The sequence below is a fragment of the Myodes glareolus genome, chromosome 13, assembly GCF_982192425.1.
Source record: "Myodes glareolus chromosome 13, mMyoGla1.1, whole genome shotgun sequence".
Taxonomy (NCBI): domain Eukaryota; kingdom Metazoa; phylum Chordata; class Mammalia; order Rodentia; family Cricetidae; genus Myodes; species Myodes glareolus.
In genome coordinates, this window is record NC_142038.1 from 29,198,026 (window position 1) to 29,219,509 (window position 21,484).

At 38.1% G+C, this 21,484-nt stretch overlaps 1 protein-coding gene across 1 annotated transcript in view; it reads right to left on the bottom strand.

The window, feature by feature from the left end:
* The window catches only part of Adamts19 (ADAM metallopeptidase with thrombospondin type 1 motif 19), a 185,299-nt gene that overhangs the window by 44,554 nt on the left and 119,261 nt on the right, over window positions 1-21,484 (bottom strand). The window contains exons 15-17 of the mRNA XM_087896043.1: window positions 16,955-17,075; window positions 9,573-9,653; window positions 2,671-2,828 (exon numbers count right to left, since the gene is read on the bottom strand). Of these exons, the coding sequence (XP_087752169.1) occupies window positions 2,671-2,828; window positions 9,573-9,653; window positions 16,955-17,075 (360 nt within the window). The remainder of the gene's footprint in view (window positions 1-2,670; window positions 2,829-9,572; window positions 9,654-16,954; window positions 17,076-21,484) is intronic.

The following is a 21,484-nucleotide window of genomic DNA, read 5'->3' on the forward strand; positions in this document are numbered from 1 at the left end:
GAGAGGGTACCCGAACTGGATTATCCCTGTAATCCGGTTGGTGAATACCCCAACTGTCATCATAGAGCCTTCATCCAGTAACTGATAGGTTCAGATGCAGAGATCCACAATGGAGCACCAGGCCAAGCTCAGGGAATCCAATCGAAGAGAGGGAGGAGAGAATATATGAGCAAGGGAGGTCACGATCATGATGGAGAAATAGACAGAGACAGCTGAACCAAGCTTGTGGAAACTCATGAATTCTAGACAAACAACTATGGAGCTTTAATGGGACCGAACTAGGCCCCCTATGTGGGAGACAGTGGTTATCTGAAAGGCTATCTGAGAGAGGCCCCTGGCAATATGACCAGGATTAGTCCCTGGTGCATGAGCTAACTTGTTGGAGCCCATTCCCTATGGGTGGCATGCCATATTCAACCTTAATGCAGGGGGATGGGGTTGGTCGCGCCCCAACTTAATGTGTCAGACATTGTTGACTCCCCATGGGAGCTTTTATCCATCAGGAGGAATGGATGGAAGGTGAGCTTGGAGAAGGGGGAGACAAGAGGAGACAGTAGGAAGGGTCGGGAGAGAACTGTGGTTGGAATGCAAAATGAAATTTTAAAAATAAAGAAATTTTTAAAAAAATATTCTAAATTGTAAAAAATATTATGGATGTGGGAGGGCCCAGCCTATAGGGAGTGGCAGCACCCTGGCAGGTGCTCCTTGGTTATATCCTTGGAAAGGTTGAGAAAGTTAGGCAATATTCCTCCAGGGCCTCTACTTCATTCCCTATCTCCACGTTCCTCCCTTCAGTTCCTGCCCTGACTCCCCTCAGGGACACAGTGTGTCCTGAAAGTTGTAAGCTGAATGAAATTTTTTCCCATACATGTTAGTTTGGGTCATGATGTTCTATGGCAGCCGTAGAGCTCTTTCTAAGATACACGGTAAAGATGGAAACTAGCGATCACTATTAATAGTGGCAATGAATCACTGGAAGGGTGATATTTTTGTTCTGTGGATATTTACAACTTTGGCAACATGTATATTTAAATGGATTTCAAATAAATGTTAGAATAGTAACAGCCCAGATACACAAAAGAGTTTAGTAAATTGTAATGGGTCAATAGGCATGACTTTGAGTCTAGACTGTGCTGAGCCATACTTAGGGGTTATGCGATTTTGGCTTTCACTGTCAAGGTCAGAATGGGATCATCTTGAATTTTATATAGAAATAATATATAAAATATACATAATATACATATGTTATATAACACATATGTGTCTATGCATATATTTTAAACAAAGGAAAATAAATGAACCTTTATACTTTTCACAAAATTTAATGAAGTATGATAAATGTTAATCATATAAAATGTGTCATGTCTGTGAACCTGACAATCTGTGCAAACAGTTGGTACATTAATTTCCACATATATTTTTTAAGGTATGTGCTTGGGGAGGCATATTGGATATTTATCCATTGTCTAGAGTAGTTATAATTATAGATGATTCAGAGTTAATACAACTTGCAAAGACACATAAATGAGCCCATTTCAATTGAATTTTTCTTATTTTTCTCTCAGATTTTGTTTAACATTTTGAAAGAAGTGTTACAACATATTTGATGTGTGGATTGTGCAGTTAGTACATTGGCTTTAAAACATTATCTCAATAACAATGAATAATTTTTTTTTAAGTTTTCAAATCTGAAACCAACTGGGTTTGTTGCTGGTATTGATGGGAGCAGAAGCAGCAGAAGAATTCTGGGGGAGATACAACAGATGATTGAAACGTCTTGACTTCAGTAGCAACAGGGCAATGTCTTAGGATTTGTATCAGAGTAGAGGGTACATCGAAATGCTTGTAAGAGAACAGGTGGTTTTCTGTGCGTGGGTGTACAGGAGGTGTTGAGTCTTTGGATTTTAGATTTCTTATTGCCGATAGAACGAAAACCCACTCTATCTGTACAGCCACTATTCTAAATAATTAACCATCAGCTCGAAGTGCCTTGAAAAAAATGTGAACATCCCAGCAACCTGGACACAACCCCACTAATCAAGTCCTTTCCCTTCCAATTCTCTTAATGCACATTTAGTGCATTAAGAACATGGTGAAGAACATTACAGTTCCAATGTATGAAAATGTGCAGTGTTCATAATTTAAAGTAATCCATTAACCTGGTAAGAAGCACAGAATGGAGACTGAGTTTGCCAAATCCCTCCCCTCAAAACGTGTTATCAAAGATGCCTTCTACAGACACAGATGAGACCCATTAAGTGGCTATCACTTGCTGTAATCCCCATGCTATGGCTTTGTCTTGATAAAAACACATTCTGGTTAGTAACTGGGTGCTTTTAGGGAGAAAAGAGTTCCTTGTTCTTTGGTGGTGATAGATTTTAACTGTGAGTTTTTCAATTCCTTAGAACATCTTGCTCCACTTTAAGTAATTACTAATTTTAGACACCACGATTTGAAGTATTTGAAAGTTCCTGCAAATACCTTTTAAACAATGTAAAATGCTGATCTGACAATTCTTGTTTTAAGAACAAATGGGAGGGAGAGGGAGAGAGAAAGAGGGAGAAAGGACAGAGGGAAGGAGGGAGGAGAAAGGAGGAGAGAGAGGAGATCAACAATTTCTTTGTCATGAGAAGCTGATGTTGCAACACCACCCCAACTTCTTCCTCTTACCAGGAGATGTAGAGGTGTGGTTGTAGGACCTTTGGCAGAGATCTTCTCCCACAGGCCTCGTCTTATGTAATGAACTGTAGTTCCAGCTAAACTGAATGCTCCAGAATGTTCTATCTTCCAGTCACTGTTTATCGACTGTTTGCCAGCATCTCGAAGAGCTTTAAGGAGATGAGACACAAGATGAGTGTGAACAACGCTACCGATGAGTGTCCTCTTGACCCTGTTCTCTTACAAGCATTTCGATGTACCCTCTACTCTGATACAAATCCTAAGTCATTGCCCTGTTGCTACTGAAGTCAAGACGTTTCAATCATCTGTTGTATCTCCCCCAGAATTCTTCTGCTGCTTCTGCTCCCATCAATGCCAGCAACAAAGCTCATGAAAGTATTGAAATTTACTGCATCAGTCTTCTCTAAAAAATGGTTTGGGTTTTTTTTTTCTTCAAGACAGGGTTTTTCTGCAGCTTTGGAATCTGTCCTGGAACTAGCTCTTGCAGACAAAGGCTGGCCTCAAACTCACAGAGATCCATCTGCCTCTATCTCCCGAGTGCTGGGATTAAAGGCGTGTGCCACCACCACCTGGCTTTACAAAATAATATTTATTATAAAATATCTTAAAGGAAAGTTAAAAAAGGATGGAAAATATTACTTTATGAGATCAATGTTTAATTGTTAATCCTTACTTGAAAGTGAAATATATTGATAGAAATATCTCCGAACATGGCCAACATCCATTAAAACCAACAAATGGACATGCCTCAGACAATGGAAACATTTTTTTGGGGGGAAAGGAGAATTACTAATTCATTTCTTATAAGATTTAGCATTTGTTAATATTTTTGTAAATTACATTAAATATTTTGAGAAATACTTTTGTCTAATGTTGCACATGGATCAATATTTTCCCACTTCCATGCTTTTATTTCAGGTTACAATGATCAGTTTATGGTTCCTGAAAATCTCTAATAAAAAAGCTTTAAAATGCCCATTGGGGTTTATGGACTATGCTATTCAGACTCTGTTCATGTCTTGGCTTTCAGCATTTCCTAGAAAATGGCATACACATGTACATGCAAATCCAGCCAACTTATTGGCTTAAGAGTCACTTCATTCAGAACCAGGAGTACAAATCATGTTTCTTGAGTTTTTCTTTTTACTTCATTAACTTAAACATATTTTTGAAAATCTTGCTTCTGACAATTAGTGGAACTGCTCTGCTTCTTACTAGACAATGTATGGAGAAACAGTCTTCAAACTTCCAGTGTCTGAGGGTGGAGAACAAAGCTGGGATAATCTCTATGATTGCTTAGCTGTCTTCTTGAAGATATTTAACAGGCCCCTCACTGGGAGGTTGACCTTATGCAGGGCACAGACTGGGAAGGTTTCATGGAGAGGGGGAGGCACAAAGAATGGAGTTCACACTAGCTAAGATAGCTAGCATCTGTTTTATGGAGCACTAGAGAAGAGTGAATTACAAGAAAAAAAAACACTCCTAAAGCATTCACAGGGGACCTTTGACCGTATAGCTGAATATTCAGCTTCAAACAAATAGGGTGTGACTCTCCAAAACTGGGGAAAGAGCAACTGCCAAGAACCTAAGGACTTTTAAACTTTTCAGTTCAAATAGGTGTGGAGAAAAATGCAAATTCTAGGTAAATTCAAGGCGTGTTGCTTTTGAACATAGACAACCTAAAAACGCAGGTGGTCAAAGAAATAAATAATAAAAAATAAAGACTTAACAGACTTCATATTAAAGCAACCTGAGACAATTATAACTAAGCTTTAAAAACAGTCTCATCATATGCAGCTGGTCCAGAAGTAAATTAACTCTTTAAGAAAATGAAGTGTAGACTTGGTAATAAAGGAAATGTAACATAGCCACTCATCCATGCTATGTTAACTATGTTCACCATCCAGCTAAAACCTTGCTGGGATGTGGACACCACAAAATTGACTTAGAATAATTAGGGAGGCATTAGGAATAAAACGAGATGAAAGAACCTTAGAGAGAGTGATACTAGTGAGTTAAGCCTTTAAATATGCACACACATTTATAAGAAGTTATGTAATATTGGAGAGCAATGGGAGCTGGAAAATATTCAAATAAAATGTATTAGAATATGAAAACATACCAAATACTGAGCTTAATAAATGGGCTTAAAAACATATTAGACCATAACACTTTCATAGGAAAGAACTATAGCCCAGGAAACAGATATGACATAGACAAGCAGCATGGTGCACATGTGGGGACCACTCGGTGGATGCTACCCGAGTGACTGGAATTTTTAAAAAGGGAACAAGGACATATAAAGTATTTGAAAGCACAGTGCTTAGAAGTATTTTAATTTTCTTAAAATGAAATCTCCAAATACATAGGTCTTAAAAAGTACAAGGAAATCATGGGAGAAAATACAGACACAGAGACACACATACACACAAAGCCACAGGTAACACGGTGATTGCGAGAACATACTTTAGAGTGACCGGAAAGAACAAAACTTGTTGCTTGTGAGCACTTTAAAAATTGCAGAAAACCTGGCTCTCACTCCTCAACAATGAAGCTTCATTTTGCAGCAGATGGAAACAATCACAGAAATCCCACGTGGTCAAAATACAGAGCACTGACTACTGGATACCCAACACCAACTACATCTACAATCTAATACCTAAACACCAAGTTCAGGGAACATCATGGAGGAAGGGGAGGGAAGATAGTATAGCCCAGAGGGACAGGATGTCTGCCTCTGTGAGACTGTGTTCTCTACATACAAGACAGCTTGAACTCTCAACCGCATGGTCGTGTAAATAAAACCTGCACAATGACTACACTGGTTGAAATCTTGCAAAAGTCCACCTCTAAATGGAGAGCTATATGCGAATAATGTCTGCTGAGAGTCTCCAGGGACACATCCCTATTGCTTATCCATCCTTAAATACAAATACATACAAGACTCAGCAGACTGCACACACACACACACACACACACACACACACACACAAACACACAAATAATCTTCTGGCCTCCACATGCATGTGCACAATTTAATGCAACTGCACATACATGTGCATGTACTACAAATACACATGCACACACACATGCACACACACTAAACTCTTAAATGATAAGTAAAATTTATTAAAGTTATATGACAATCTGAAATATATAATAAAGCATCAAAATGTATAAGCTAACAACTGACTTGAGAGAAAGATTTCCTACCATTTTGATATTTCTTTATTCCTCTGTCCTAGTTAATTAGGCAAGAGAGATATCTGGAAGCTTGTAGAGAGAACTTGAATGATACTGACTGTGAAGACTATAGCCGGAAATTCCAGAATAACTCTTTTAGGTCAAAGGTGATAAACCGAGTCTCAATTTACACCAGACTGGATATACTCTTTTATCCTAAGACTTAACACTGGAAACGCTTAAGAGAAAACTTACATAAATAGCTCAAAGGAAGTGTACATTAAGTCTATTCAAACAGAACTCCTAGATCTGAGCAGAAGCCACAAAGGTGCTATGGTAACAACTTAAGCGGAGGGTGCGCTGCAGATCCCAGCTAAAGCTTTTGTAGCTCTCGAGTGTGAGAGGAGGAAAGAAGGGAGCAAAAGCTGCTCTTCGGTTTGTATCTGCGAGAGGGGAGCAATTACAATTCAAAACCAATGGAAGAAAATGACAGAGGAGTGAATAGAGCAGAAATAAATTAACAGTGGAAGCAATCAGTGCCACAGAAAGTTGGTTATTTGGAAACTAAAAAACTGAAAACACTTAAACTGATCAAGAAAACCAGACATAAGGTAACAGTGGTAGAATTAAGAGTCTGAACACTGTCCTGGATGCAGTAAGAAAATATCAGATACAGCTCTAAGCTTTAAAGAAAACCACCCCACAAATCACAATCCCAGAGAACCTAGACAACAATGAGGAGTCTAAGAGAGACATACATGGATCTAATCTATGTGGGAAGTAGAAAAAGACAAGATCTCCTGAGTAAATTGGGAGCATGGGGACCTTGGGAGAGGGTTGAAGGGGAGGGGAGAGGCAGGGAGGGGAGCAGAGAAATATTTAGAGCTCAATCACAATCAATAAAAAGAAAAAAAACAGCTCTAAGCCAACTATTTTGAGAAGGCAAATGAAACAGATTATTGTCTGCATAAAACAATTACCAAACCAGTTTCAAGGATCAAAGAATATATAAAATTATAAATTCTCATTTGTAATATCTATGTGGGGAGTTCAAAACAAAACATGGCATTTATAAAAGAATAATAGAGATTAAAGGCCTTTCAAAAATAAGACATCAATTTGTTTAATCAACAAAATAAAATTGTTACTAATTTTAGACAAAATAGCTTAGGCAAAAGAGGGAATACAGGGTTCTTCAAATACACTAAAAATGCTATTTGCCATATATGGGTAATAGTTACAAATGTGTTACTGTTTTATACTAATTAATAATAATTATTTGATTTTATATATACTCAAAAATTATATTTTTATATATTCTGTGAATAAGGGCCTTTTGAAGGCAAGTAAAATTATTTTCTCTCAGATCATGGCTTTTTTCTTTACTTTTTAAATTGTTTCCTAAAATGATAAATAAAGCTATTATTTATGAAATTCTGTTTATACATCCTGTGTGCGACACACTTGCATACTGACTCTAAAGTCTTACTCAAGGTGGTGTTTGATTCATGGTGTCTATTTTCTTTTTGGTTCCTAGGTTATTTTTAATATTCTATTTGTTGAGTCACTCAAATCTTCTGAGGGCTGGTTGGAAGGGGGATTCCTTCTAGAAAGTACTTCCTGTAGCACATGTCAGTGATATTGGTACTGCATTAAGAAAAATAGTCCTGAGTCTTGTGACTTCACAGTTGGATGAAGTGGGTGGAACATACTTGAGGCTTTGCTTTGCCTTGCAAATTCTCAGGAAAGTTGATTCTCCATGTCCACCTTAGACTAATATTAATGTAGACATTTCCTCCTTCCTTTCTCTGCCCATGTATAGTTACATTCCTGCCCCTCCATCACACAAAACTTGGAATCCTTTGAAGTCCCACTTTGAGTGGAAGCCTCCTGTGTGAGCTATTCTGCAGCATCCTTTGCTTTGTTTTCTGTCAGCAGCAGCACCCTGGCTCTGAGTCTGACTTCAGTTACCGGATGAAGGTTTCAGGAGACACTTCAGGGGACTCAGTACTTGGCTTCCTGTATTCGCTGTAGTTTTGGTCTTTTAGGACCTCTTCATTTCCCTCCTGCTCAGACATGGTGCAGGCTGATTCTTGTCCCTTCCAAGTTCCCTTGTTGAAACCCGACTCCACAGTGTGATGGGATTAGGAAGTGGGGGTCACTGGCAGGTAATTAGAATTGGCAGAGGTCATTAGGGCACAGTCCTTATAAATGAGATTAGTGTCCTTGTAAGAGCCCTAAGAGACCTTGCTTCCTCTTTCTCGGCCACATAAGGACACAGAACCCAGTAATTTCCAGCTCATGAAAGGGTCTCATCAGAACCCAACTTTACTGGTCTCCTGAGCTCATATTTCCAGCCTTAAAAGCAGTGAGAAGCAAGTTCTATTGTTTAAAACTCACTCAGGCTGTGGCTCTTTGTTATAGCCCCTTAAAGTAATTAAACTAAGAGGTAAATAATAAAAAGGAGGGTTGCTTTGTCTTTTGCTTATTTCAAATTATTTTTAACAAGATGTTTGTCATAGTTCCCTGTGTGTGAAATTGCACAGAGTAAGTTGCATTCAGTGCCTTTTGTGAGATTTTTTCTTTTGGAAGTTATAAGCTACAAAGACTTTATAAATAAAAGCATATGGTTTATTCATTTTAGGCTAACTGGTCAATCATTAACAAAAGAACACTATAATGTTCACTTTCAGAGAAGCCATTAGTAGGTGAGCATAATTAAAGAAAGAATAAATGTATTGTGAATTTATTGTTCAGTTGAGAATAATAAGGACATCACATTTCTCAAGCAAAAATTTCCAAAGTATTTTTAAGAGATAATTTAAATTCTGTTTGGCCCCCTGTCTGACCTGATTTCATTCTATTTGATTTCATTATCTATGATGCTTTCTCTGTTCTATTAAAAAGTTATCAGTTGACCTAATTAAAACATGGACAAAGCAAACTGGACTTATTCTTTTTTGTTTTCTTTTTTAGTGTGTGTGAAAATTAGACTTGTTTTTTATCCTCTTTGTGTGTATGTGTGTGGGGGAGGTTACAAAGAAGAGGGGTAGACATTGAAGAAACGGGCATGACTGGGGTGCATGCTGCAAAATTTCCAAGTAATCAATAAAAATATATAATAAGAATATATAAAAACAGCCAATCTAGCCTTTTTTGTAAGCAACGCTCAAAATTTTAAAGGCATTTTTTTTTTTTCCCACAGGAGAGCTTTCCTGGTGTGAAACAAGACAGAAAATCTCAGCAAACTGTGTATGGCTTATTTTGAGTGACAAAATTTCCTATTTCTAAAATAATTATTACACAAAAATACCTGTGTGGTCATACATGAGATAATAAGCACTGCACATACACACATGCATACACATGAAATAAATGTGTTAATGGGGTGTATGATATATACATGTATTTGGAATAAAACATGGCGAAGTCATTTAATGAGCCTTTGTTTTAGGATTTTGTTTTGTTTTTGTTTTTTATTTATTTATTTATTTATTTTTTTAATCATGAGTTAACATTTGGAAGTACTTTACACTCTCAACAGAAAACCAAAATGCTGGACTGCCTTGGAGAAAGGGAAACACTTCTTAATATGAGAAGAGACACTTTACGGGAAGTTCAGGTGTGAACCTAAAAACAGACCAACTGTGTCCCAGACTGGGGAGCTGGGGTCCTACTAAGCTCCTGTGTGAGTCTGTAGCACCTGTTACCTAAGTAGCTATGTGCCGGCTTTTCCTCCACAACTTTGATTCTTCTTGCTCCAGCAGGGATCACCAGCACTTCCACATAACCTGGAAGAGTCAGTAAAACACGCAGTGAATCTAGGCTCTTATGAAAACCCTTCTGATTGACTCACCCATGCCCACCTTTGGTTTTAGTTACTGATACCATGGTCCAAAGGCTGTGGAGGGAAAATGCCTCATTATAAAGTTGCCATGATTTCAGGAGAAGTTTCTTGGAGAGACAGAGCACAGCGCTCGACTGAGAAGGCAAGAAGGTGACTGTTCTGCATGAAGTTCCATGAGGAAAGGAAGAAACCAATGGCATATCCTCTTCAGAGACATAGCAGGACAAAACAAAATCATCCCAGTGAGTTTTGCCCTGGGAATTCTTCAAGCTAGAAAAAGTAGAGAAAGTAAAACACTGGAGATGATACAGTTGGCCTGGACCATTCTCTGGAGCGACTGAGAACAGGAGGAGGGAGCAAGATTTCCTGGAAGATGAACGAAAGGATTAGATAGCGGAGCTGGGGAGAAGAAAGTGAGGTGTAGGGCCACAGCAAGAGGGTTGCTGTCACCTCTGCAGGTGTCACAAAGATCAACAAAAGGCACAACTGAATGCTCTCAGAAAATATTTTCCAGCCATGGTCATAGATGTGGTCGTTGAAAGAAAATAAGCCAAGATGGGGTAAAATGAGAGACTATGCAGGAAAAGGAGGAATTGAGCTCCACTCTGTGAAGAACAGGGATAACGAAGCCTAGTTTGGGCTTAATAGTTTTTCTAAAATTAACATTCTTTTTAAACATTCTGTGCAAATTCATGTATCTAACTAAAATCTGACTTGCAGCTTTAAAAGAAAAAGAAATAATTTTGAAGTTTTCTCCTGTATATAAATTATTATAATTCCTATAAAAAATAGTTAATCAGCATTAATATGAAGTAATGTCTAATCCATTTGGTAGCAAGGATAAAATAAAGGTATGTGGGGTGTATGTGTGTGTGTGTGTGTATGTGTGGTGTGTGTGTGTGTGTGTGTATGTGTGGTGTGTGTGTGTGTGTGGTGTGTGTGTGTGTATGTGTGGTGTGTGTGTGTGTGTGTGTATGTGTGGTGTGTGTATGTGGTGTGTGTGTATATGTGTGGGGTGTGTGTGTGTGTGTGTGTGTGTGTCTACTCATGCACCTACATGCATAGGTCAGAGGTTGACCTCATGTATCTTCCTCAGTCACTCTTTACTTTACTGTTTTGAGATGAGGTCATTCCATAAACCTGGAGCTCACTGGTCCAGGAAGACTGACATTCTGGCCAGCAAGCCCCAGGGATGCCCTGTCTCCATTTCTCCTGCACCGTGATTACAAATACTCAAGGTCTTGCCTGGCTTTTCTTTCCCTTTTCTTTTCTTTTTCTTACAGATTAAGGATTTGAACACTGGTCTTCCAGGTAGGAGTTAAATAAATTATAAAAATTAGGTTAAAATATGACATGAAGCATTCTGGGTAACTCTCCGTTCAATAATATAAACTAGAGTTTTAATGCTACTCCTCTTTTCTGAATACAAATTTCTTAACAATTCACTGCTATTCTTTCTTTAGAAGTATGTGTATATGGCTTATATTTGAAAACTCTGGCATCATCCAGAGCAGAGAGGAAACCATACAAGTCAAGGGAACTTTCTCCCAAAAGATAAGTGTTTAAGTTGTCTTAGGGGAATATGAATAGGAAGAAAAAGGATTTGTTTTCTGTTTATACAGAAGAGTGTGAGGTAAGTGGTGGTATCAGCAGCTCTTGGACAACTTAAATCTGATGAAATGAGAATATGGAAATGGATCAGTCAATTATGGACAGTTTCAATAAGTATCAAAGGGAATAAACAAATCACTTTGGATATGCTAAACTAAGGGAGGGACTTCATATAGATCTGGTTTGGCAACATTTTATGCATGGTTAACTGAGATGCACTTATGAAGGGCACTGACTGGAGATGAAGGAAGAACATCAGGAATGGTCAAGGCCGAGAAAGAAAATCCAGAAGATGTTATAATGGAAAAAGATTCTGAAGTTGAAGATTGACTGAAAGGAATCTTTTTTTCTCAATCAATTGAAAATAATTGATCGGAAACAAATAACGGGCATGTGGGATATTGCGGTCATCTTCTATGCAAGGAAATCAAGGGAGGATGATCTAGTTTGGTAAGAATTTGCTCAGTTCAGCAATTATATTTAACAAATATTACATTACTGCAGGACAAACACCCACTAAGAGGACTAAAGCAGCCGGAACTCCAGTAAAGGTCAGCTTATTATTGATGGACCTTTGGAGATGCACCTGCACATGCAGCAATAAGTCAAACTTCCCATAGAGAAAATTGAAGAGGAAAAGGGGTCAAGTTAAATGAACTTGGTGATGGAGGCTTTAAGAACACAAGCCTGAAAAGAACTATTCTCAAGAAAGGAGTGACCTGGTTGACAGTGGTATCTCTCCATGGTGGCCAATGTTAGAGCTCTAATATGAAAGGAGACCACAGACAGCCCACCGGCCACCCCATTCAGATCATTGTAAATCCCTCAGAAAATAAATTTAGTGAAGTATAAAGAAGATATTAAATTTCAGGATTTAGATTTTTTTTTTAAGTAGGACAGAATGGAAGTTGTATATCTCAATTCTTGCTTGACATTAACGGTGATGTGGGATTCCCCTCTGTATGCTGTGAATATGTTTTATTGCTATTGGTTAATAAAGAAACTATTTTTGGCCAATGGCTTAGCAGCAAATATCCAGGCTGGAAAAGATATATATAGAGAGAGTAGGCAGAGTAAGAGAGTAGCCATGTAGTCACAGCAGGAGACAGACGCTGGACACCAGATAGAAGCTTACCAGTAGGCCACAACCATGTGCTGATACACAGATTAATAGAAATGGGTTTATTTAAGATATAAGAGCTAGCTAGAAATATGCATAAGTTAATAGGCCAAGCAGTGTTTTAATTAATACAGTTTCTGTGTGGTAATTTCGGGTCTGGGTGGCCAGGAACAAACAGGCAGTTTCCGCCTACATAACCATGACTAGAATTACATGCAAATAAGAGCAAAAGTAGTCTCTAAAATCGGGGCTGTGCATGGCAAAATCTTCAACTGGATTGGTCAATTATACTGATTCCCATGAATGGGGGAGAAATGTATTAAAAAATAATGGCATATGAAGGTAGAAAGCCATGGGTGGAGTATTTTCAGTACATAGGCATTTGGGCACAATTGAGAATGTATGTGTTTTACAGGGAATGCAACAATGGCTAAGACATAGCTTAGAACTTGTACATGAAGCCAATAAGCATAAAGCTAGAAACTTGATTCTCTGGACAGGGGGTTCACACATAGAAGCCTTATATTGTTCCACCAGAGACTGCAATCTTATCAACATCCTAAAATGCCAGTAGTAATCAGATTCTTCATGGCAATGGTAGCAGAGTCACAGGTAGTATATTTTTAAGATGTTCTATATGCTAGTCACCATTGTTATTGTTTTAGATAGACTGTAGTATTTAACCATGATATTTCAATAAGGTTAACTATTCTTATTTTGAATTTCAGATTTTTGAGTTTAAGATTTAAATTTCAAAGTTTAGAGTTTAAGTCAACTGGTAATTTATATGCAAATATTCACTACAACAAACAACTCTGAAATTTAGAACTCTTTATGTCTCTAAAACTTCTCCTGCACTGTACTCTCACAATGTCTTAGCTCACTCTGCATTTCCTGCTAGGATGCACAGTTCCTAACTATAAAATAAGTAGATGAGACCATGACTTCCCAAGCCTTGCTGGAATCAACCAAACAATTAAAAACTCTAAGAACACACTTTCATAATTCAAACCAGTATGTTTTTTTTGTTGTGGAATATTAATTTAAGATGTGTTACATTTGTTTATGTTGTGGAACATTTGTTTAATGATGCAAAGATGTGTTGCATTCTTTTATGTTGCATTTGTTTAACTCTGTGAAACCGGGTGACTTTGCCTGTGTATCACTTCTGATTGGTCCAATAAAGAGCTGAGTAGCCAATAGTGAGGCAGGAGAAAGGATAGGTGGGGCTGGCATGCAGACAGAATAAATAGAAGGAGAAATCTGGGAAGGAGAATCAAGAAGCATAAGAAAGAGGAGTACTCCAGAGGCCAGTTACCCAGCAACAAATCCAACCACAGACTAAGAAGGAAAGAAAAGATATACGGAAATAAAGAAAGGTCAAAGTGCAGAGGCAAAAGGTAGAAGGAATAATTTAAGAAAAGCTGGCTAGAAATAAGTCAAGGTAAGGCTAGGCATTTATGAAAAAGAATAAGCCTCTGTATGATTTATTTGGGAGCTGGGTGGTGGGCCTCCCAAGGAGCCAAAACAGTGAAAAAAAAAAAGCAGCAAGAACACATTTTCTCATACAAAGAAGAATCACACATTTGACATCCATCTTCTTTTTATTGCTTAACAGGTGCACATCACTTCTCAAAAGGCCAAATACACAAGCTATAATACATTCCTTTAAGAAGTTATTGCTAGGCTAGGCAAGTCACCATGAATGATACAATAAACACACCAAAGGGAAAATAATAGCTCTCAAGTTTACTTTCTATCTCCAAAGGAAATGATATATCAAACACTACGTAGAGCAAGGGGACTAGAACACCCATGTATCTATAGTGTGCCCGGCCAACTGGGTGAAAAGCCTGCAAATTCCTTAAGAAATTTTAGAAAACCCATTAACTGTAGGGATGAAGGAGTCTCAAGAGAAATAAAGAAAGCATTCCTAAAATCACAAGTAGATGGAGCTTGTGATAGAATTAAGAACTCACACAGTTTCTTTTTTAAAAAAATAACATAAATTCCCAGGTAATTCAATGTTTCAATATTTTTAATGCTTCAATATTAATTAAAATTAAATTAATTAAACAGATAACAACTGATTGCTTGTGATGATGGCCATTGAGAATGGAGTGATGGACAGAAATAGCCATTGTATTATTTTCTCATTGGGCTTGAAATGTAATGGAGAAAAGGAATCCAAATAAATGTATAACCTCCAAATGTTCCGAACTACACTACATGATGAACAAGCATCTCTCTGAGGTCCACCACATGATGAACCATGGCAAGAATCACAGAAACAGTCATAAATTAGGAGGCAAGGTTTTTTCAGTGGTCATAATATTTAACCTGAGAGTTGCTCAGGAATTCATCTAGAAGAAAAAAATGTGGTCATTAGATCCCCATTTGCAAAAGTGTGTTCCTGTGAGAAACAGTCAGCTAAGTGACTATTAGAAACTTATTCCTTAATTCAGAAAATGAAGAAAGGTACTTGGGAGGTGACCGTGGGAAGCAGACAAAAACATCAAACAGGGATATTCCTAACAGTTTAGGTACCAGCGGTTTATATGACAGATTTTAATATGGCTGACAGAAAAAGGGTATGAGAGCAAATAACAGGAAAAAAATCTATCTGCATAACGGCAGTCAGAATGAAAAAAAACACAGAACTTTCAGTGGTATTTCTGGGGGAAACCGAAGCATTATTACCACCAAATAAAGAGCTCCAAGATCAGTGTGCATCTGCATTCCCCAGAGCACGGGTCACATGTGTACCAACTGTGTCAATGTTCTTTAAGAACAGAGTGCTGAGGTATGTCCTAGGTCTTTCAGATCATGGCTGTACTTCTGTATTTTAAAACCTTCTCTTGTCACAATGTGGGCAGGGTTGGCAGGTTAATACATTAACATTTTTTAACTGAAGGGTTGAGACTGTTTCAGCGAAGTCTATCTTGTCTCTCCTAAATGGGCGCTAGAAGATTCCATTGCTTATCTTCTTCTGTGAGGGCAAGGCAAAACAAACAACCACATTTAACCTCACAAAGGTTCATCTGACTTGCCTTCCAAAATGACTCACTCACTTGGAAAGACTCCAGTTTTCCTTGGTTGTCCAACATAAGTTGATTGTTCTTCACAACATAACGAATTTACATTTTCTCATCAGAATTTATTTTTAACGAGAGAACTTAAGCTAAAGGTTAATGCAAGCACATCAATGATGGTGGTGAAAATAATCACAAATAGAGGCTGGAGGGATGATTCAGAACTTAAAAGCACTTGCTTGCTCTTTCAAAGGATCCAAGCCAGGATCCCAGCACCCTTTCCAGGCCTCCCTACTGCCTGTAACTCTACGGCTCCAGGCAGTCAAACATCCTCTTCTAGCCTCTGTTGACATCCTTACATACATGATATGTGCAGAAAGTTACACTAAGATTCATACATACACCTAAATAAATAATAAAATGCATCTTTTAAAATGAAAATTGTCATTAATGATGGCCCAATTGATAACATGTCCAGGAAAGGCGTTGATGAAGCCCAGAAAATATGTGCTTTACCCAGAAAGCTTGAGAAGTTGATATGTAGTGATGTATGTGTGTTTATTCATACGTGTATGTATATAATTGTGTATCTATGTGTTTATACATATATATGTGTGTTTAGATACATATATATGAATCTTGTGTATATGTGTGTGTGTGTGTGTGTGTGTGTGTGTGTGTGTGTGTGTGTGTACACAATACTTGGGAGCTATTAAAATTCAATGGAGGTACTGTCACTTTCTGTGTGAGGAACTTTAACTCACTCTCCATAGAACCTTTAAATCCATTCCACCCTCCCATCTCTTGTTTACAGAAGAAAAAAGAAGACAGTCCGGAGGGTCCGGAGTACATGGATAGGAGGATAGGAGGAGGAGAGGGAGTGGAAAATGAGATTGGTATGTAAAATAAAAAAAAGAAAGTTTGTTTCCTTTTTTTAAAAAAATAAAATAAATTATTAAAAAGAAGACAGTAGGGGCCCTTACTATAATGTATTTGTGATTTCCCCCTTGTCTCTACACCCTATTCTGATTTCCACCACGTTATACTACTGTTTCAAATTTCAGCTTTCAAAAATAGTCCCCTTAAAATTTAGTAACAGCATTATCAACAAGGGAAAGGAAAGCCGAAAGCTTGCATACTAATATTCTCAATGGTTGCTTCAAGCTGTTGCAGATCGTAGTTGTTGTTAGGCATGCTTTTCATTGTTTAATAAGCATTCTAGAAGCCTGGTAACATAAGCTGATGCAAATTAGATTACGCTCTTCCTGCTCTGACTTCCAGAATTCACAACACATGACTTCATGTTTTCATTATTGAGAAAAAAGCGCGTTCAAGTTTCTGGCTCATGCCATACATATTGTATGTCATCACAGAAATCACTGAAAATGTCTTCAGTAGAATGAAAACTGTGATCTCTAAATCAAATTTAGCCTAATTTTTTCCACAAAACACTACAGTTTATTAATATTAAAAAACAGTTACCTGCCCCTCTGGTGTGATTAAAGTCGCCTTTAATGACTTTGCATGATTTTCCATTGCCGTTGCATACGCCACAATGATCTTCCCTGGCAAGAGACCCCAGTAAACCATCACAACCAGCTTTCTGTAAGAAAAGAAGGGCATAATTCAAAAGTTGAAGTATTCTCCTGAGTCTGCAGCCCTGGCTGTAAAGGACCACACGCAGTTCTGTGCACTGCCCCCAGGTAGCAACCTCCACAACACTGCCAGAGGAGCTGGGGTCCTATGGACCTCCCTCAGATAGTGACCCTCCACCCTGCCACTTTTACAGCACCGGAGGACCAGTCATGAGTTCCATACTGCTTCTGCAAGTAACTCCCAACCCCTACACACACACACACACACACACACACACACACACACACACATCTAGACCCTGCTACCTGTGGGCCACCAGTTGAAACCTGTGAGCCTTCTGTACATTTCTGGGAATCCTCAGTGAGCACCTGACGATTCCATGTAAGGTTAGCTCCTGTACTCATAAGTTACACCAACTATAGCTAGCCTAGAACCACATCTGATACTCCAGATGCACACCAACACTGAGTGGACCAAAGACAGAAAATTAAGTATCAACCAGTCAGTCTAAACTCTGAGAAATCTGAATAACAGCAAACTGAGATATAAATGTTAACTCTACCAATGTTGGGACAGATATCAATAACAAAATATATTATCAATGATATAACTTCAGGTATTTTGGTCCCATAACAAAATCACAAAAACAAACACCCAAAAAGTATATCCCCTCCAAAAATTAGTATTCTAATATTAATATTCCCTGAGAAAAGGAACTGACATGGTGCAGAAGACACTTATTTTAAAATAGCAGTTGGGGATATATTCAGAGATGCAAAGAGGATATGAATTAATATCAGAATGAAGACCATGAAAATAAAAATAGTGAATGAAAGAAAGAAAACAATTCAATGCGTGAAAATGCATTTTAATAAAGGGATAGAGATTATGAATAAAACACAAATCAAAGAAAACCTTAAATGAAAATTTCAGTTAGCCAAATAAAAACTCAGAAGAAAACCTTACCAATAGAATGGATCATATGGAAAAGGGAATATTAGGGTTTGAAGACAAGGTAAAGGAACTGGATTACTCAATCAAAGAAAAATGTTAAATCAAGAAAACATTCAGGAACATAGTATGTACTAACGATGGGACACTAAAGAATTCATATATATATATATATATATATATATATAGAGAGAGAGAGAGAGAGAGAGAGAGAGAGAGAGAGAGAGATAAAACCCTGGTCAAAGGCCTAAAGGCTGTTTCCGACAAAATCATAGGAGAAAATTTCCCAGTCTAAGAAAAGAGATGCTGATTAAGTGCAAGAAGCACATAGAACACCAAAGAGACAGGACCAGAAAAGAATCCCCATGTCATAATAATCAAAACACTGAATGTACAGACCCAAGAAAGGTCAAGTCACAGATCAAGGCTGATTCAACAGAGTCAAAACATAGCTTTCATTGAAGAGTTTAAGAAACTGAAGGGACTTGGACCATTATTGTTCAAGTTCTTAAAGATTCCAGATTCCAACACAGACTACTGTGGCCATACTATCCAACATAAACAGAGGATTAAGCAAAGCATTCTAAGGTAAAGACAGGTTGAAATAATGCTAAAATATGGGACAACAAATCCCATACTACCTAGGAAACTGAAAGGAAATCTTTGGACAGAAGAAAGGAATAAAGATGTCCAAGAGATGACAGTGAAAAGATAACATTAGGTAAGTGATGAAGAAAGTCTAAAGAAAATAAACACTATAAAATCAGCAAAATGGAAGGAACCAATATGTATTTTTTAATAAAAACTTTGAATAACAATGCTATTACCAATATTCATTTCAAAAGATACAGGTTATCAGAAAGAAACTAGATATCAACAAAACAAATAATTCAATCCAAAACTGGGGTGCAGATATAAACAGAATTCTCAATATAGGAAATTTAAATGGCTGAGAAACACTTAAATAAATGTTCAACCTTTAATCCCAGCACTCAGGAGGCAGAGGCAGGTGACTCCCTGTGAGTTTGCAGACCAGTCTGGTCTACAAGAGCTAGTTCCAGGACAGCTAGAACTGTTACACAGGGAAATCCTGTCTAGAAAAACCAAAAGAAAAGAAAAGAAAAGAAAAGAAAAGAAAGAGAAATGTTCAACATTCCTGGCCATAATATAAATGCAAATCAAAAGTAATTAGAGATTCCATATAACACCTGTCAGAATGGCTAAGTTTAATAACACAAGTAAAGGCTCATGCTGCTGAGGATGTGAAAAAAGGGGAACACTCCTCTATTGCTGGTGGAAGTGCATATTTGTACAGCCCTTATGGAAATCATTATGATAGTTCCCTCCAAAAATGGGACTCCATCTACTTTAAACTCAATTATATCACTCTTGAGTATATACCCAAAAAATACTCTGTCCTGCCGTGGAGACCCATGTTCAACTATGTTCACTGCAGCATTAGTCACAGTACCCTGGAACTGGAAACAACCTAAATGCCCCTCAACTAAAGAATGGATACAGAAAATGTGGCACACTTGCACAATGGAGTATTACTCATCTGTTTAAAAAATGACATTATGAAACTTGCAGGCAAATGAATGCAACTAGAAAAAAAATCATCCTGAATGAGGTAACCCAGACCCAGAAAGATGAATATAGTATGCATTCACTTATAACTAGATATTAGCCATTAAGTAAATGATAATCAAGCTATAATCTGTAGACTCAAAGAGGTAAGTAAAGAGGAGAGGTCTAGGAGGATGCATGAATCTCCCTGAGAGGGGCAAATAGAATAGATTTCATAGGTGGACTGGGGCTGAAGGAGGATAAGAATGGGAGGATGTGGTGGGGAGGGGGAAGGGAGATAGGATAGAGAGAATATGGGGGTGAGACAGCTAGAATTGAGGGGCTTTGTGGGGTGATATGAAAACCGAGTGCAGTGGAAACTTCCTGAAGTATTTGAAGGTGATCCTAATTGGGAGACCTAATGAGGTCTCCTACTAATAGGAACACCGGGTCTCAATTGGCCATCTCTTTTCACCAAAGGAGGCTTCAAGTAGATGTACTGGGTTACGTTCAACTGAGTTGCTGGCCAATGGATTCCATGGAAATCGCAAACAACCCAGACTGTTGCAAAGATAAAAGGTTGCTCACCACAAACTGACAGTGAGGTTCCGTTGCCAAAGACAACAACCATACAACCCACTGAACATGGAGAAAAGGAACTGGTGCCTATATGGAGCCTATTTCCCTGTATATGATATACTAGTATCTTTGGTGTGGGAAGGTACTCTGCAGGCTACCAAGGGAGAACTGGAAGTACCAACACAGCCACAAAACCTCTGACCTACAATCTGCCCCACATACAAAAGATGCTGGAGTAATGGTGGCACAGAAGTTGCTGTAGCAGCAGCCCAATGTGTGATTTCACTTAAGGCCTATACTATGTTCGATGAGAAAGATAAGCAAGTTATACCTTGCTGGGGTAACTAAGAGCCAGAGACTAAATAGCGCAGAGATCTACGGTAAAAGTCAACACTACTGGTGTAAAAACAAGTATCACGAAAATGACTCCTAATTATATTTGCTGTACTCACAGATCAGTGCCTTATTTAGTCACCATCAGAGAAGCTTCCTTGGGCAGCAGATAGGTTTAGCTACAGAGAGCCATGGCCAAATACTATGCAGATAGAGAGAGTCTAAATGATTGGTCCCCATTGAGGAAAGAGCATAGGAGCCAGAGGGAATGAAGGACCCCAGGAGAACAAGGCCCTCTGAATCAACTAAGCAAGGCACACATGAACTTGGTGAGACAGAAGCAGCAAACAGAGGGCTTACACGGGTCTGTAACTGGTCCTCTGTGTATGTATTATAGTTTTTAGTTCAGTGTTTTTTTAATGTGACTCCTGACTGTGAGAACAAGTAGGTCTCGAACTCTTGTGCAGATCGGGGTTGACATGTTCAACTTCAACATGATATCTTTTGCTTTATCTTACTATATTATATTTGGTCATGTTTGATTGTCATCTCCTAGAAGCCTGGTTTTTTTCTAATGAGAGGCTGAATTTGAATGGATCTGGCAGGTGTGTGTGTGTGTGTGTGTGTGTGTGTGTGTGTGTGTGTGTGTAGAAACTGGGAGGAGTAGAGGAAGGAGAAACTATTATCAGGATACACTGTGTCAGAAAAGAATCTATTTTCAAAAAGGGAAAAAAGAACAAAAAATAAGAGCTATCACTGTTACTAAGAACCATACTCACAACTAAAGACAGAATCCATCTTATTTTGAAAGGATGCAAAAAGATTCTCTAAGAAAATGGAAGCAGAAAACAAGATGCAGCTGCTGTTCTAATATCTGGCAAATAGACTTCAAAGTTAAACTAATTAGAAAAGATACAGTAGGTTACTTTATACTGATCAAAGGAACAACCCAGGAAGAAGACATTTCACACTTTCGTGCACCAAACC